Raw genomic sequence first — 19,776 nt, 5'->3', positions numbered from 1 at the left:
CAGCTTGATTTAATGCTCAGCTTTGAAATTCAAATCACACATCCTCAAATAGGCTTAAAGTCTTCTCTTAATAACAGTGGAGCATTTGAGGCCACAAAGAAATCCTTTGTGCTTCTGTGAGTCCTTTCTGTCACGTCTCATTTCTCCGTTTGCTCGTCTGCCGTCCTTCAGATGCATCAGTGGGGAAAAAGCTGGTTGGTGCAGCCAGTAGCTTCTTCAGACACCAGCTCGCCTCTTTTTCCCTCCAGATAAATACACAATCAATACCAGGATGAATTAATAATGAATGATGTAGAACAACAGCTCTGCACGGACGATGTGTATTTCCAGCCTCTTAGTGCTTCCTGTTTCAGGTGATGGTGTTGCAGGAAGCAAGGTGACTTCTCAGTACCTTTGTCTGTCCTCGTACTCTGATCGCATGGATCTTCTGACTGTTTCATACAGCTTGTATGACAAAGGATGTTTTCACATCTGCTGGACTCGTAGACTTGATTCAATTTGGGAACAAAATTCCAACATTTGTTACATTTCCAGGTAGAGAGGTTCGCTTTCACACTTCACTGTGTCAAATGAACCAAACCCTTTCTGAAAAGCTGTTCCCTTCCTCACCTGTGGTGAGATCTAGAGATTTTGTTTAAATTATGTTACTGACAAGAGGAAAAGACAGTGTGAGCAAATAAAACATTTATTTAAACTAATTCTGTACCAAATCAGTTTATATTGAAATGAAAATAGGTTTGTGCATAAAATTATGTACCTTAAATTACCAGTATTAAGTTAGCGTAGCTGCCTGACTTTTTCTTAAATATAAGAATATCAATAAATAACTCAAAAGGTATACGGTGGTTGGGTGGATGTGTAATGCGGTGTGCAGTTTAAGAAGAGCAAAGATGTACAACTTAAGAATCGATGCAGGATTCCCAAAACTGTGAAATGTGATTCTTTGTAGAATTTTTTTTCTGCAGCTCTGCTAGCATGCTCACTTTGAGAACATGCTAGCTCTGGATCACTTCTGTTGCCAACCCATGCTATTCATTCTTTGCTAAAAAAACAACTCCTGACGTGATACAGGTCTTAAATTTCACCCATAAGGTCTTAAAAAGTCTTAATTTTAAGTTGCAGAAACTTGCAGATAAAAACCCTGATATAAAGGAACGAGTGCTGACTCCAGACTTTTTCCACTATTTTAAATCGACCTGCTGTTTCCGAGAAGGTGTAAGATATCACGCTGCTCATGCTTTATCTCTTTTTCCTGCTAACTTCCTACAAAACTGCCTGTGTTTTCAAGCTGTTAGTGTGTACATGTGTTGATGGTATTGTTGGAGTTTCAGACATTTTGTGGGGAGATGCTGTGCCGTCCTAATTGGCAGATCACTCTGAGCTCAGATGCAATGCCGGAGACACAAAGTGGAGATGCACAGGAAGAAAAATGAGTCAGCAGGTGGTGAACAGGCTTCAAACTCACCTTGCACAGCAGAAGCTGTAATTGCTTTGGGAAGGGGAAGCTCACAGAGAAGCAACAGCAGGGGCAAAATAAGAGAAATTCATTGAATTTGACTGAGAAATGCAGACGTTTGGTGGAAATTTTTCAAGAGGCTAAATGGGCTCTAAACAGGCAGCAGATTTCTCATTATTAGGGTTTCGCTTTGCTTCCAAATACGTGTGTAAAACCAGCTGTAATGTTGGACGGCCTGACTTCGATGGGAGGCCATGAGCTCCAGGAGGACCTGGCAGCATCTGCTTCCATGGACACCGTCCAGAAACAAATAGGAAGAAACTCCCAACAGTTCCCGAGGCTAAACACGATCAAGCTTGATGCTAACCCGAGCTGAAGCAGTGTAGGTGTTAAAAAAAAGAAAGAAAAAAGAGGCAATTCATGATGAGAAACAGTGAAGATCTGCAGCTTAGCATAGTAACAGGAGTCCAGCTGAAGTATTCCACTTTAGCTTCCTGACCCAATGAGGACAGGGGAATGAGAGGAGAAGTTGAAGTGAGCGTAACCTCGGAGCGAGCGGGGGTTAAAGACCCCCGAGGTGATCCTCCTGACGTCAGTGGGGCTCCGCGGCTCAGTCAGGTGGCCTGCAGATGCGATGCCCTCAGCCTCTAAATGTCAGAGTTTCAGAAAATAGAAGCACTCAGAACACAGAGATGTACGTGTTGATGTTGCTTAGAGTAACTGGAGAGATTCTTTAGCTTTATTCAGATAAATTGAGTATTTGAATTCACCCCCTGGGTTGATTTAGTTTATTTGCAAAATAGCTCAAGCCCAGTTGACTGGATGAAGAAAGTAATGTGAACACCAGATTTCACAATTTAGATTTATGTCTGTACTTTGGCTAGGCCATGCTAACTGATGTTAGCATTGCATCCTGCTGGAAAACCTCTGCACTGCAAAACCACAAAATCTTACCAAGTATTTTTGGACCAGTTTCTAGTGCAAATATATTAGTGCGCTTGAAATAAGTCAAAACTAACTTACAAGTAACTTTCAGCGAGATATAGAAGCTTGTTTTAAGTAAACAATTCCTTAATGTTGATTTCTTAAAGTGCTTCTTCTACTGGCAGATTATTTTATTTATTAACAAAACATTTTCCCCATGTTGTAGGTGACCTGTTATGCTTCCTTGAGCAGGTTAAAGCAGGTCTATGCGCGATACAAAATACAGTCATTGCCTTTTTTTATTTTTTTCACACAAAATCAGTCTTAGAAAATGAGATTTCAGTCTGCTCAGTTCTTTTTATCTTTAGCTCCTTTTAGAATGAGCTGTTTAAGGCCTCTTGTTGTCACTTTAAATCCTAATAAGCTGCTGCTGGCCATGCAGGCCCCCAACTCAACATTTACACTTGGACGTGAAAATGGCTGCAAACAGATGCACACTTATATAACTGTACACCTTTGAAAAGTATTAGTTGAGCCTCCTGCACAACTGGTAGGGACGCAGCAGCTGTTTTCCGGAAAGTAAGTCAACATCAAAACATACGTCTTTTCCAGCAGTCATTGTAAAACCAGCTGACCAAACATGCTGGAGCTCAGCTTGGGTTGCTAGGCATTAGTAGATTCTCCTGTACATCCAACAATAATGCAGCAAGTGGTTTCTGAATGGTAAATCAACAACAAAACACTTTTCTTTCCCAGTAACCATTGTACAGCAGATACGGAGGTAAAACTAACTTGCTGGAGTTCTGCTTGGGTTGCTAGGTAACGGGCTGGGCTTGGCTGTGGTTGCTAGGTAACGGCAAAGTGGCCATGGAATGTGACTTAGCAAACATCCCGTTTTTGAAACGGCCCATTTTAATGACGCCGAAAACATGAACTTATTGCCCAAAAAACAGCTGGATGTTTTTTTAAGCTGTTTTTAGAAGCAGTAAAGACTCATATGGATGGAAATAGAAAATTTTCCATCCATATGAAAAGTGAAAAGGCAGCCTATAAATATGAACTTTTATTTCTGAAAGTTATCCTTTATGTTCTCGGATATGCAAAGTTAATTAAGTTTTCTGTTTTACAGTTAAAACAGGGTTTGTCTGAATTTCAGAAAACACCCCACTTTATTGCCCTTTGATATCAGGAATGCAAAAAGTGAGATGGAAAGAACCAAAATGGAAGCAGTCTTTATTGTCATTCAATCGCAGCTCCTTTCCCCCGCGGCTGCCACATCTCTTTTGATGCTCAGCGACAGAACTCAATAAAATGACCCAGCCTGCACAGAAATGCTCATAGTGGAGCAGCATTGTGCCCGGCGGCTTGACTCGCATTAGCTCCGGCGCGTCCTGTCAACCTAATGCATTTCCATCACGGGGGAGACACAGGAGACGTTTTCATTGGGAAGACCCGGCCGGCTCTCGCATTGTGATCGTTGCGTGACATAATGCAGAGACCGGGCCGCTCTCCAAGGACAGACGTGTTCCTATCAGGGCACAGAGTGTGCATTCAGGTCTTTCTTGGACATGTGTTCGGGTTTGAATAAGGTGGATTATTCTTAGCTGACATTTGTCCTTTTGTGCATCAAGATCAACTTCTTTAGACCAGTGCTGCCCAAAGTGGGTCCTGGAGGGCCGGCATCCTGCATGCTTTAGTTCTCTCCCTGGTGGTAGTAACAACCTTTTCAGCATGTCAATGTTCTTATTGCTCTAACGAGCCATCATTTGATTCAGGTGCGTTAAACCAAGGGGAGACCTAAAACATGCAGGATGCCGGTCCTCCAGGAACGACTTTGGGCACCTCTGCCTTAGACATAATATGTTCTTAATGCTTCATCATTAAAAGCGTTAAATCTGTAGAGCAAATCCAACTTCTGATCATTTTACCATTTTGTCTTCTCAAATTCCAATTCATTATAAGTTCATATTTATTCACAACACATATTTTTCTTGACTTATACAGCTCTGGAAAAAATTAAGAGACCACTTAAACAAAACAAGCAGCACTTTCACACCTCAAGTTAAGCAAAGAAAACAAGTTTATGTTCATTTAGAAACAACAATACTAATATTTTAACTCAGGAAGAGTTCAGAAATTAGTATTTGGTGGAAAATCCAGGAGGTTTTCAATTGTCTCTTAATTTTTTCCAGAGCTGTATATAGTTGGTCCTCAAGTCTTGGGCAAAGACCTGCTTTTTGTCCTTTGAGTAAATTATTCTTGATATCCTGAATGTCTTTCAAACCTTTTCTTTGTATTCTGGCTGCTTCTTCACTCGCATCCAGTGAAAATGTAGGATACGTTTGAGAGAAGGCTTTGGTTATGTTACATTGTTTTTCTTAAAACTGCTGCTTTCATTCAAAACTTTTGTTTATCAACATGTGACATGTTCATTTCAAACTGTAAATGAATGAAATAAACAAATAAACAAGTAAAATGTCACACTCAACCAGCACTGTGTCGTTACCTAGCAACCCAAGCTGAGGTCCAGCATGTCTGGTCAGCTGGTTTTACCTCTGTACAATGGCTGCTGGAAAAGACAAGTGTTTTGTTGTTGGCTTACTTACCAAAAACGAGCTGCTGCATTCTTATCAGTTGAGCAGGAGACTCCACTAATGCTTTTCAAAGATGTATGGTTGTATAATTGCACATCTGTTTGCAGCCATTTGAACGTGAGTTGAAGGCCCAGCCAGCAGCAGTTTATTCAGATTTAAAGTGACAAGATTCTGAAAGGAGCTCAAAACAACAGGCAGAACTGACTGGACTAAAATCTCGTCATCTAAGAATGATTTTGTGCAAAAACGTAATTAATATGTTTTGTGTAGCCCGTCCTAACCTGTTCAAGGAAGCATCACGGGACATGTTTTCCTTCCCAGCTGTTTCATATCTTCTCTGTCTCAGCTGCCTCTACTTACTTCTGATTAGCTACTTTAATTTCTTTGTTTTAACCTCTCCCTTAGCATTTAAGCTCCTCAATTTCTTCCATTCCTCACTGACTTCTGTGAAATTACCCCAACTTCCTGCTGATCCATTGTTAACTTTTCTGAAAGTGACTTCTAGTTTTCATTAGATCTCCTATCAGGATCATGTCTACAAATCACAGTAAGAGGGATCTAACCATGTGGAATTGGTTCCATGTTTTTCAACAGTTTCAGTTAACGTCAGGACAAAATGTGATAAAGACGGGATGCCAGTGTCTCTTAGTTGTGCAGGCCTTTAAACTCACAAAAAATGGCGGATGAAATGACTGAGCTCTCTGTTTCCTGGGGCGCCTCTATCTCCTGCTCTCTGTGGTAATCCTGTCTTTATGCCCATGGGCCTCGACGGCCACCATGATGCCTCTGCTCCTCATCGTCACTCTCAAATTACCAGCCCCTCTGCCACACAGTCTCTCAGCCATTAACTCTGTGTCCTGCCCGGCAGACGTTCGCTTTTATTCCTCTCTCTTTTCTCACAAGCTATTTTACACACCATATGTCTACATTGGCTGGCATGCTAAAGACCACCCAGGGAGAGGGAAGCAGAGGCAAAGAAGAGGAGGAGCCGACTGCAGAAACAAAACCTCAAGACTGAAGTTAGATTTCTTTGCACTGAGTTTGTATGCGTTACATACCCAAAAATGGGAAGTAATTTCTCAGCTAAATCAGCAGCACAGCAGAAAATACTGAGGTCAGTTTGCCCCAAAGAAGGACCAGACCAGCAGTTATTATTATTATTAAGAGAACAGACAGAAAGAGGCTTGCACTCGCCTGGTGTGTCCAGCTGGAGCTGGACACAGTAAACCGGCTCCTGGATTCCTGGAGAACATGCCGAAGCAGCAATATTTGTGGAACTGTGTGTGTGTGTGTGTGTGTGTGAGACGCCAGAGGATTTTATCCAGTGGTAAAAAGTATATACAGGGTGGGCCATAAGTTTAAATACTTAGAAAAAATGCACACTTTATATAGGACAACCGTTTTTATTTATGTGGGACTCTGCAATCGCTGCATGATCTGCAACATTTCCAGTTTTCTGAAACTTGTAAATAAGTTTTGCCACAGTGTCGTGTGTGATGCTTATTTCATGTTTTCTGTTAAAGTTCCGTACTTCTTCCCAATCCAGCCATCAGTAGAATTTCAATTCTTTGCTCTTTCGTTAAACGCATCTTCTTGGGTGCCTGAGAAACATAAAAGAAATATCCATTTTACATTCTCCTATGTATGGAATCTTATGGCCCACCTTGTGGACTTTATTGGACCTGACAAAGCAGGGAGTCAGCGCATCCTTAAAAAGTCTTAAATTATGAATCTTAACTATGTTAATCTTGACAGGACTGTTTAATCTTGTATGTTTTCCATTCATCATCTTCATTTATGATTGGTCGAGGCTACCGTTATTAGCAGTTTCAAGCAAACACCGCTATTTAAAAAGAATTAAAAACTAATTCAATACCAACATGAAAAGCATTTTATTTATCATCCAACTTGATTCAAACAGCTCAGATAAATTGTTCTCAACTTGATGTCCAGTTGAAAGCTCCCTACGGCACAAACTGTAAAAACCTTTTGTCACATCACCACTGACAGGTTTAATTCTCAAATTTATAGATTTAGAGTCTCTTTTTATTTGCAGATTTCTCTATATGTTTATAAAATAAATTCTTGTTCTAGTTAGCTGTGACGGGAAAACAGGCTTTCTACTTCGACACAAATTCCTAACCTACGTCATGTTAAGTAAGAGGAGCAGTGCCATCTAGTGTTTGTAAATACAAATTGCAGACTGAAGTCAAAATACGGTAGAAAAAGCGAACCAGTTTGGCTAGAAATACGGAACAGTTGACAATCTTCGGCATGTGCAATCAAGAAATAAAAACAGTGAGTAAATGTGTGACTAGAAAAACTTTATAGACGCTTCCGTTAGCATTGCTAGCTTTAGAAAAGATAAGTTGTTTGTTAATTTAGAGGTTCTGTGTTTGAGTCCCTCACAACATATTTAAGTGTTTGGCTAGCTTAATTTACCTATCTAATTATTAGCAGGTGTTCATAAAGACAACTTTGTTCTTATTTGATTCCGTCTATGCCAACGCTAGTTGGGATTAGCTTTAGCACAGTTAGCTTGCGTTAGCTATTGCTGCAACGTTCAAATGAGGAAAACTTGAGTAATTTTAAATATTGGTCATTGGTCAGCGGATAATCAATTATTTCAGCTTTTATACAAGAACCTAACTTGCACAAATGTTCTCATTGCTCGCATCTTTGACAAACAAGAAAATGTCATTTTTCAAGATGGTCGCCGGGAAAATGGTGTCAATTCATAGACAACTGGATCAATAGAAATCATATTTACTGACCTTTTTATTCAAGATGGCCACCATGATTGTCATGGAAAATGTATAATGTATTTTTGCACTTAAACACCAATTAGGTGAACGTTTTTAAATCATACATATTTTAAACCGTAGAGATCATAGATATTTTATTGATCTTGTGTTTCCTTTTTCTGATAAACATTTTTAGAAATGACTGTCATGTATCAGAGAACATAAAGCTCTCAGTTTCAGTTTTCAGATTTTGCTACATATTTTTACTTTATGCTGTAAAAGTAGAGTTTATTGTGTTTATTTTTAGCTAAGATTTATCCAGAAAGGACTATTTCTGGCTGACATTTACTGTTGACTATTTATTCCTCCATATTGAGAAGATGTTAAGCAAGCCGGCTGTTATGTGATTATTTATTTTATTTGTTGTATTTCTGTTTGACCAGACTGTTTTATCTTACATTAAAATATACATTTAAGTAGCATTAGGGAGGGAATATGAACTAAAAACATGTAGATAAGCTGAACCTAAACAGAAACTGAGATTCTGAGTTTGAAGCAGTCACATCCAGCCTCTTCGCCCAACCTTTGTGCTTCTCTTTATTGGTGTGTAATGGATGTCTTTGTTGCTGCATCAGCAAATGGGGCTTAATGGTCCTGGGAGAAGTACAAGCGATTGGTGTGGATGAACAAAGAAATATGATGGGATGAAAATATTATCTGTATTAGACCCGAACAGTTGGATGGCTGCGGTACAGTGGCATAATTACAGTGTTGTAAATAACGTCTTAATACAAAATGAAAACAGGTGCTGAACATGTTGTATGTAAATACTGTTTTCCATTACTGTGATGTGAAACTATTATATACTCTTTAATGAAGCAAAAGGGCAACAAGATGCATCATTAAATCAAATCTATTTTACTTTAGCTAAACCTGCTTTGGTCCTTATTACAGCTGTACTGGGAATCTACTTGAATAAAATGTTTGTAATTTGTACTGCAAGGCCAAAGTTATGTACTAACCCTTTAACATGATTCCAGCATCTACATTTAACAGCCAACCAAGATGCTGAGTTAATTCCTGTCTTATTTCTGCTGGAAGCTACTTCCCATCGTCTTTCTTCCCCTCATTATTATCGTCTAATACTGTATGCAATTTTCCGTGAAGAAAAATTATGATCTGCAAAGTGAAGGGAAAATCTCAAATGTCGTGACACTGCAGAGATGTGTTGAACAACCCGAGTTTCACAAAGCTTTGAGACGGCATAGATTTGCCTCCAGCTGTGCTTTATTTTTAAGTTTAGCACAAGTGTGTGTGGGCTGAGGTCAAAGGGTTACATTTCAGCCGTCATTAATTATATTTAAATAATAAAAAAGGTAAATAAAGTAACATTTTACTCTTGTGAAGTTACAGCTTACCACAACAGAGAAAAGATTTGCCAGAATCAGAGGGAGACGACAGCTCACTGGTATCACTGAGCTTATTTAAGGAGTTAAATTGAATATTTTAAGTTATTTGAGAGAAACATATCTAAAAAATTTGTTGTGTTTTGCACTTTGTGGGAGTTTTCATACCTGATAGTCTGGCACTTGGTTTAATTTGGGACCAAATTTACAACATCTGTTACATTTTCAGCTGCTGCGGTTTGCTTTTTCACTGCAAATCCAAACAATTTGAAAAACCCGTTCCCCTCCTCGCCTGTGGTGGCGCTGCACCAAGAACAGCTGAAGGAAACTACATGAAAACCTCTAAATAAGACACTGAGCACAAAAAGTAAAGTATGGAGTAACGTCAGATTTTACCTTGTAGGATTTCTCTTTCGTCACTGACAAGAGACCATTTTTCTCCCATTAGTGCAAGACATGCGCTTACCCAAAATGCCCTGCACTGTAGTTCACTACTTGCTTTTGGAGCGGTCTCCCGTCTGCTTGGCGTTCATATATGCATTTGAACCGGACCAGAGGTCAATTGAACCGAATCAAGACTGAGGTTTGTAGGCAGACCAGAATTTGTTTATTTTGGTCCACATCAGAGTTTGGCAACACATTCACACCTCCCCAAATGAACCGGACTTTCTAGGCAAACGAGCTAAAGTTTGATTAATGCGAACCAAACAAGGCTGGTGTGAATTCCCACTAAAACTTGTCATGTAAAACTGTCTTTGCCCCATCCTGCAAGATCATACTTTCAACACCTTGCCAAGCTCTGATAATTTCGCCTTGATAATACTGAACTCCAGCTGCACCAAAGCAGAGAAGAAGGCCCTGCGAAAAGCAGTGAGGGGAGCTGAATGGGTAATTAAAATGTCCCAGACCCACCTCTCAAGATCTCAGAAACTGGTCCTTGAACATTACCCTAGACCACCTGAGTCAAACTCGAGGCCCGGGGTCCAAATCTGGTTCACCATAGCTGTTTATGTGGCCCTCTAGACTCCAAATTACATCAATAAGTCTGTCCAGTTTTCACAAATCTGCAAAATTCACACCAAATCAACAGATGCATACATTTTTTCCTGATTTTTACTGTAAATTTTTCTCAAAATTGGCCAAAAATATTGTGTCTAAGAGACTGCTCCAGTTACAGTCCATGACCGTTAAGATAATTAATAAAAAGTCACATTTAGCATCATACATTAGCACAAATATTGTAAAAATTCCCAATAAAAAATTATTACAAAATCCTGGATGGACTGATTAGTGTGAAAAGATGATGAATATTATTTCATTTTAGGAAACACTTACCAAATGCTGAAACAAACAGTTATTGATATTTTAACCGTTTAATGAGTCTTATCAATACATTCTGGCACAACCGGCCCTTTAAGAACATTCAGATTTTTGATTTGACCCAAAATGAAACTGAGATCGACTCCACAAACTTAACTTTTTGATCTGCTGCCTTTTAGGGAAATTACCCAAATATTTTTCCATAGGAACTTTTTAAAAATCCAGAAGAAAGTATGTTAGGTTTTGTTGTTTGCCAACAGTTATGCAGCTAAATGTCAATGATTTGATCATTGGTTCCCTCTTTAAGCGTCATGTCCTCCTGTCTTGTAGGGGCGTGGTGCGGGTGGACGTTAATCTGCAGGATGTTGATATCGACCAGTGCTCAACTGACGGCTGGTTTGCTGGAACCCATCGATGCAACCTGACCACTATGGAGGTGAGTGCACCGGACATGAGGCCCAGACAGGGATCGATTGGCTTTGGAAAGTGAACTGTAATACACCCACCACCCCATGAAGCTCTGAAAGGAAAAGCAGTAAATCAGCATGACTGGTGACAAAAAGGATGGAGGTCTGATTACTTCTCAGTGTTACTGTTCCTGCTGGCTAACACTTGACAAGGCTGTCTTTTTAAATTTATGAACACAAACGTGCACTCTGAGTTTTCCATCATTGTCTAGCAAACCGACTGCAGGTTGCCAGTGCTAAGCTGCAGTTTGTTTATTTAAGGATCCCCATCAGGGCTGTTGTAAACAATTATTTTAGTAATTGGGTATTCTGTCAGTTATTCTGACGATTAATCAAATAAAACATTTTATAAAATAAAATATTGGTAAATACTGCCACAACAGCATACTGTTGGATATCAGCACAATTTTTAATATTTAAGCATTCCTGGCGATTACTTTTCTGTAGTTCACAAAGGCATTTACTTTTAGTTTATGTATTCATCTTCAGTCAGTTTAATAGATGAACTCTCACCTTGCCCAGCCATCTATAGCTTCTGTGTCCATGTTAGCGATGGGATTTGACTCCTTCGTTTGTCACACAGAAACATCTATCAGCTACGTACTGCCATGATGCGCTCCGTCACGATGCACGATGTGCTTCGCCACCCATTTGTTCAGACCGGGATGACATGAAATTTATTTTCCGGTTTGTCCGTAAAGCTGCAGTTATGTTAAGCATCAACTACAGCGCAGCCGCCCACAGTGTTCAGTTTATCTGCTCACTGGTATAAATAAACCCGCCGCACTCTTCGCCGCTGTTCGCTCTGAACCGACCACCAGGAAGCAAGAGAGGATAAGAGAGGATGCTGTACTCCAGGCATTGCACCAGTTTTTTTTAAGGATACTTATTAGTCCCCTGAAAAACAACAAAAACCTGGAGATTATCATAACTCAATGAAATACCTCCGTATTCTCCGGACCAAACTTGAAAATTTAATGTTATTCTGCTAACACTTAGCATTCGTCAACAACTCATTGGAGGCAGAGAGAGTGCTGCGCAACATAAATAATCACCCAGCCAGAACACGGTGCGCTAAATAATAAAACATAATTTAGCTAAGCTTTGAGGCAGATAATTTTCCTCGAGGAATTATTAAAATTCCTTGAATTATTCGAGGAATCATTTCAGCCGTAATCCCCATTAGTTTCTACTGTAGTAGAGACTATTCTTCTTGGGGTCCACACCAAACATTACAATAAAAAACCTTTGCAAACATTACATAAAAGACATAATGGTGTTCCTTAACAAAATTAGATTAAACACAAAACTGCTTCAATATCTTACAAATATTACAAAGAGACATAACAAAGTACCTTACCACACAAACTGTATCAGAACTAAATTAAACTCTAAATATAAATTTAAACATTCCATCATTCTTCGTTATAGATTCCTAAAGATTGTTTAAAATCTTGTAGGGAATAAAGATTCCTCATGAAGTTTTATGATAGGCAGCTACAACTCGTCTCAGTTATTACCTCCATCAAGGCCGCCCTGCGATGAAATACGATGTTTGTCTGTTGACAGTGAATGCACCACCTTGCATGAAACAAGCAGAGTAAGTTTGTTCCCATTAGCAATAAAAAGAGGCTCAAGTCTCAAGAGTCTGCTTCCAGGGTCAGAGCACAAAACCCAAGTAAAACATTCAGCAGCTGGAAACTGAGATGAAAGAGCAGAGGAAATGTATGTGGCTTAGCATTGTTTATTTATTTAACTCTTATTTAACTCTTCATAAAATGTTTGCATTTTTAAGCCTTTATAGTTGGTGTTTATCTTCCAATCTTTCAGTAACACATAATTATCAAGTAATATTTCCAAATTTCCTCTCAACTTTAAACATTTTTCAACTCTAAAACTCAACACACTGCTGGATGAATGACTGGCCACCAGGTTTAGTAGGTTTTCTGGCTCAAACTTTGGTTATTCTCATTTTGTTCCCTGGTTTTGTGTTAAACAATCAGCTGTTGTCAAATTTTAATCAGCACAAAGTTGTACAATTTGGATTTGTTAGCTGGTGAAAGGGACATTTTTAACCAAAGCATGTTGTTTTTTTCTTAACCTATCATCACAGAAGAAAAAATAATAAATACAGTGGGGCAAAAAAGTATTTAGTCAGCCACCAATTGTGCAAGTTCTCCCACTTAAAAAGATGAGAGAGGCCTGTAATTTTCATCATAGATGAACCTCAACTATGAGAGACAAAAAGAGAAAAAAAAATCCAGAAAATCACATTTTCTGATTTTTAAAGAATTTATTTGCAAAATATGGTGGAAAATAAGTATTTGGTCAATAACAAAAGTTCATCTCAATACTTTGTTATATACCCTTTGTTGGCAATGACAGAGATCAAACGTTTTCTGTAAGTCTTCACAATGTTCTCACACACTGTTGGTGGTATTTTGGCCCATTCCTCCATGCAGATCTTCTCTAGAGCTGTGATGTTCTGGGGCTGTCGCTGGACAACACGGACTTTCAACTCCCTCCACAGATTTTCTATGGGGTTGACATCTGGAGACTGGCTAGGCCACTCCAGGACCTTGAAATGCTTCTTACGAAGCCACTCCTTCGTTACCCGGGTGGTGTGTTTGGGATCATCGTCCTGCTGAAAGACCCAGCCACATTTCACCTTCAATGCCCTTGTTGATGGAAGGAGGTTTTCACTCAAAATGTGACGATACATGGCCCCATTCATTCTTTCCTTTACACGGATCAGTCGTCCTGGTCCCTTGGCAGAAAAACAGCCCTAAAGCCTGATGTTTCCACCCCCATGCTTCACAGTAGGCATGGTGTTCTTTGGATGCAACTCAGCATTCTTTCTCCTCCAAACACGACGAATAGAGTTTTGACCAAAAAGTTCTACTTTGGTTTCATCGGACCATATGATATTCTCCCAGTCATCTTCTGGATCATCCAAATGCTCTCTAGCAAACTTGAGACGGGCCTTGACATGTACTGTCTTAAGCAGGGGGACATGTCTGGCACTGCAGGTTTGAGTCCCTGGCGGCGTAGTGTGTTACTGATGGTAGCCTTTGTTACTTTGGTCCCAGCTCTCTGTAGGTCATTCACTAGGTTCCCCCGTGTGGTTCTGGATTTTTGCTCACCGTTCTTGTGATCATTTTGACCCCACGGGGTGTGATCTTGCGTGGAGCCCCAGATCGAGGGAGATTATCAGTGGTCTTGTAAGTGTTCCATTTTCTAATAATTGATCCCACAGTTGATTTCTTTATACCAAGCTGTTTACCTATTGCAGATTCAGTATTCCCAGCTAGGTGCAGGTTTATAATTTTGTTTCGGGTGTCCTTTGACAGCTCTCTAGTTTTGGCCATGGTGGAGTTTAGAGTGTGACTGTTTGAGGTTGTGGACAGGTGTGTTTTATACTGATAACGAGTTCAAATAGGTGCCATTAATACAGGTAACAAGTGGAGGACAGAGGAGCCTCTTACAGAAGAAGTTACACGGCTGTGAGAGCATGAAATCTTGCTTGTTTGTAGCTGACCAAATACTTATTTTCCACCATATAGTGCCAATAAATTCTTTAAAAATCAGAAAATGTGATTTTCTGGATTTTTTTCTCCTTTTGTCTCTCATAGTTGAGGTATATATCTATGATGAAAATTACAGGCCTCTCTCATCTTTTTAAGTGGGAGAACTTGCACAATTGGTGGCTGACTAAATACTTTTTTGCCCCACTGTACATATCTAACCAAAGAGAGACTATAAAGGTAAACATGTAATATTGGGAAAAATTAGATCAATTTGATAAATTATCCAAATTAGACACATACAACAAAAACAATACTACTTTACAAGCCCAGAGTTTACCAGAAGATGAATAGGATGAAGCCTGTTCATGTACTTAACCTTTATTGCTATAGGCTGCTTTCTTCTGCCAGACCACTTTAAATAAGAAATGGTCACATGTTGATGTCTAATGGAGAAAACAATTTATTTACAGGTAAACATATTGGTTTATGCATTAGACAAAGCGCTAAGCATGATACTTCCACCTCCGTTCTCCACAGCTGCTATGAGGTTCATTTTTCTGAAATGATGTATTTGGTTAGTGCCAAACATTTCAAGAGAAATATACAGAAATTAAAGATTGACATTTCATCATAAGGTCAGGATTTGACAGTGTTACAGACGGAAAACCCAACAGTTTCCCAATTATTAGACTTATTTAAGCTTATTAACGTTTCCAGATGAGGTGAGCCAATGAAACGAGCTTCAGCCTCTTGAAGACTGATAGATTTCACAGACACGCTGCAGATGAACCTCCTTCATAATGCATGTGTTGTAATGTATGGTAGTGAGCCTCTGTTAATAATTAATCACTCTCTTTGTCTGAGTACTTCCACTCTCCGCATATATTCAATAAGAGTGGCTTTTGACCGTGTGTGTGTGTGTGGGTGTGTGTGTGTGTGTGTGTGTGAGTGTGTGTGCGTGTGTGTGTGTGTGTGTGTGTGTGTGGAAACACACGGTTGATGGCATGTTTGTTTGAAAAACACAGATCTGTGTGTGCTGTCAGCGCAGGAGTGTGTCTGAACTTTGCTCGACTGATGAGACGTCGTTGTGGTCGTAGCGCGCGGCGGCGTGCGTTCTTCCCTGTATGACAGCTTCTTTGTGCACAAGTGCTCATTAGTGTCATGCCGGTTCCATAAACAAAAGATAAATTACACGTCTGTGCAAATAGAAATTACAGTAAGCTATAACCATATCTGTTACAGCTTTCTAGTTAGGGAAGTTAGAGGTGATAAGGGACAGCTCACCTTCTGGAAATGCAACTTGGTCTGCTACGGTTTTAACTTTGATCACACATCTGAAGTTTATTTTTTTTCACATCTGCGATGTAGAAACTGATAAAAATGAACCAAAACTGTTTCTGCTACATACTGTTAGAAAATAAACTCTTTAATTCAAAATATGCACCATGTTTTATTTGATTCAAACAGCATTAAAGCTGGTTTAAAAAATAAGAATCCCTTTGTCCACTGAACATTTTCATATGAAATAAAATGTTTTGCATGTCAGCAGTTTTTGTGCAGACAAATTTGCATTTTTGCTAATTTGGTTGTGCAGGAGGCTCCACTACTGCTTTTCAGGAAGGATCTTTCAAGACTTAAATGGGACCTGTTATGCAAAAATTCACATTTTGTTCTTGGTTTTTTCTGCTTCTAAAACCAGCTCAAGCACTAAAAACATTATTCCAGCTGTGTTTTTTTGTGTCTGGAAAATTAGCTCTTTAACATCCCTCCCGAATGTAACATCCCAAATCAGCAAGCACTTCTGATGAGTGTAAATTATAATATTAATGAAAAGTCTGTGTAATTTTGAAACTCAGCTCACAAGTTAAGTCCATTGTAATTATTATTTCCCCATAGACATTAGTTTTAAAGGTTGTATTTATGTTAAAGATGATTATTTCTTGCTTACAGTTAATGAACCAATAAAAAACATAAAAAAATATATTTGATACCTGTTTATAGGTTGTTCTCAAAAGGTGCTGTTAATCTGACAAGCGTAAATTCAGTTTTTACGAGTAGATTTGTGTTTGGTTTTTAATATCACAGTTTCCCCCAGCAAACAAAATATAACTCATGTTTGATTTATAGGAGCTTACATGTCAAAAGCAATATATTCTAATTAATTAAGTTTGACTGCATTTATTTAGTTAAGTGCAAACATAATTCCCTTGATAATGTTTGTACGTCTGTCTCATAACCAAATTGCATTAATAACAAACACAAAAATGGTCACCTAGAAATGCAACTGGATTTCCTGTTTGAGAAGCGAACTTGTGCTGTTGAAGGTGAACATTTTCTCCCATCTTTCACTGTCAGCACTTTCATTAGTGTGTTTTGTCGCTCGTTGGGACATGGCCGCCCTCGGGGCACGTCTCATGGCAGAACGTGGTCCTGGATGATGATGAATGTTTCAATCAATTAGCTTATTGCTCAGAACAAGTGGTTGGGCCCTGGGGAACCGGAGCCAGTGAAAGGCAGTGACACATAACTTAAATGATTACTGCGGCCGCCAGAAAAACGACTGCCGAATGAAGGGAGCAGAAACCACCAATCAGAAATCATCATTTACACCCTCAGAGGCTTTTCTGGGGCTTTCACCAACAAGATGTTCTGATTATTATTGTGTGTTTTTCACAAATAAAATGGAAACAAACTATTTGCTCATACTACAAAGAAGAGATTTAACCTTTTTTTTTCCTCACTGTGTTAATCAAACTAAACTGTTTCCTGTTGTGTGTCAGTCAGATTAGCTAAAATATTTAGATGTGTTAAAGAACAACCAAAAATAAGTCAGCAAAACATTTGTCTTTTCTAGCAGCCATTATATATACAGCAGTAAAACCAGCTAATCAAATGTGCTGGAGTTCCACTTGGGTTGCTAGGTTACAAGTCTGGGCTTGGCTGGGGTTGCTAGGTAACAGCGCAGTGCTTGTGGAATGTGACCAAAAAATCTGGACGTTTTTGAAACTGCTCATATTCCATACACACAGAAACATCAACTCATTGCCCAAAAAGCTTTGGCTGTTTTTAGAAGCAGCTGAGCCTCAATGGAAGCACAGAAAAGGCGCAAAATGGGAATTTTGATATTTTTCAGGTCAGAATCAGAATTAATTTTATTGTCATTGTGCACAAAAGAAAGCAACAAAATTTAAAAAGTAGCAACTCTCCGAGACAAGTCAAATAAAAAAAATAATAATAATAATAAATAAGTATATCTCAATAATTATAAAAACACCTCAAGCAAGCTACCTTGTCAGACATGCAGGAGGTGCACCTATTGCAGTTTTCTAGCTGATTACCAATCTTCCTGTCTTAACGTGGTGATGAGAAGAAGTGCGGCAAATGTCACGGTCGGACAAAAGGGAAGCAGAGGGATTGTCTCATCAGTTTCCAGAACCACACAAACAAAAAACCTCGTAAAAGCGCACACAGGGTTAGAGCGACCCCTCTGGACTGCGTGCAGAATGAAAAACTTGTTGGGTGTAAATGATCCCTTCTTTTAAGACCAAAGGAAAGTAGGAAGCCTGACCTGCTCATTCAGATTTTGACTGATACTGATTTATTTTTTGTGTGTGTTGCAAGAAAGTTACTGAGTTAACTGTAAGCGTGCAGCCATGACCTGGTGGGCTGGTCTGTCAATCAAACATCTCATGGGAAGCAAAAGAGGACAGCAGTTAACTTTCACACCTTTGTCAAAGTAGATATGATCTTCACATGTATCGGCCGATCGCTGATTTCTCAAAATTAAGGAAATTTTGGCCGAATAATCGACTTGTCAATTTATCGGTGCACCCCTATGCCAGACCTAATGGAAAATTCAAAACACACCATCCAAAATATTGGGAAGAGAATTGAGGACCTCATTTATGCACAAGCATTGACACAACAGGAAAGTCTGACAGTGCTTTATGTTATTTCAAAAATTCAACATGTGAAAAGTGAACAGTTACAATCTGCAACACAGACCCTTCAGGTCGTGAACCTTTTATTGTGCTCCAATCTGTACCTGCAGCCTCCATGTCTTACAGGATCAAACATATCACACAACTGCCTTGTGTTGTATGCTCTGCTGTGATAACAAACTCTTTGTCTGCATTGCCAGGCCCGCAAGAGGACATGTAGAGCTCTTGAATAAAAGTGTAAAAATGCTGCCTGCACAGCTTTCTGATGACCTGACAAGAAAATGTGACATAAATGATCAGATTTGGTTAATTTGAAAGCTTTTATCCGTCTGAATGGACCAACTGTGATTAAAATACACCTCTGTTTCTCAGCTAGAAGCCTCTTAAAAACAACAAAGAACACAGATAAATAAAACTTCATACTACATATATTAATATTGAGTTGATAACAATAATAAGTATCACCAAAACCAATACTTATTTTTTAAATATGGCATATTATCAAACTTCTGACATCTTTAGCCGTTTTGGTGGTTTCAGTGGATTTTTGCGGCTGTAGTATTTCTCTTTTGTCTTTGGTAAAAGACCACAAGCCATTTCTCCTGCTAGTGTTAGACTCATGCGTCTGTTTTGGTTGTATTTACCCAAAATGCCTTGTGCTATAGTCTGCTTTCGGCTTTTTGAATGAGTTCCAGTACACTTGGCATTCACGTATACGTTCGAACTGTGCCAGAGTTCACTTCAACCGAACCGATACCTATTTTTTTAATTTTTTTAAGACAGACTAGAGTTCACCTTTTTAGTTTGCATTAGAGTTTCATTGCACATTCACACCACCGCAAATGAAGTGGACTTCCTGAACAAACGGACTATAGTTTGATTAAAGCAGACTAAACAGGGCTGGTGTGAATCCACTCTTAGTTCCCCTTTAGGATGAATTGTAGTTCTTCGGTTGATGTACATGTAATCTCTAGCCACTCCTCACCGATGTTTGTTTTTCTCTCCACTGTCCCTTGTGTGGATGTGACACGCGTTAGTTGTGCAGCAACGAGGAACATTCATACACTTGTTTCTCTCAGTTTTCCCTGTCCCCGGTGTTCCCTCTGCCTTCATTCAGAGACAGAAAGAAAAAAATTACTCAGCGCTTCATCTCCAGGCCGGATCATGTTTTGTAGAGTAAAAATAGCGCTCGTTTTGGCGTCTCGGGAGTTCCCCTGCTGTTGGAAACGCAGCGCGGTTGTGGGGCAGGGCTCCCCTCGAGGGACCCGTGTCAAGTGGAGAGTAACAACAAGCTGTGGCCTTTTTAACCCGCTGATCCCGTCTCTGCAGCTTGGGTGAAAAGAAACGACTTGACGCATCGTAATTGGGAAGATTCCTGCAATGTTTTCTGTTAAGAG

The 19,776-nt window shown here is 39.4% G+C and overlaps 1 protein-coding gene across 2 annotated transcripts in view; it reads left to right on the top strand.

Moving 5' to 3' along the window:
- The window catches only part of gpr158a (G protein-coupled receptor 158a), a 72,950-nt gene that overhangs the window by 4,943 nt on the left and 48,231 nt on the right, over window positions 1–19,776 (top strand). For both annotated transcript variants that reach the window (XM_008396494.3, XM_008396493.3), the window contains exon 2: window positions 10,775–10,880. In XM_008396494.3, coding sequence (XP_008394716.1) covers window positions 10,775–10,880 — 106 coding nt within the window. The remainder of the gene's footprint in view (window positions 1–10,774; window positions 10,881–19,776) is intronic.

Source organism: Poecilia reticulata, chromosome 20 (genome assembly GCF_904066995.2).
Source record: "Poecilia reticulata chromosome 20, P_reticulata-male-v2, whole genome shotgun sequence".
Taxonomy (NCBI): domain Eukaryota; kingdom Metazoa; phylum Chordata; class Actinopteri; order Cyprinodontiformes; family Poeciliidae; genus Poecilia; species Poecilia reticulata.
The sequence above is the reverse complement of the archived record's forward strand: the minus strand, read 5'-3'. Positions and strand labels throughout refer to the sequence as shown.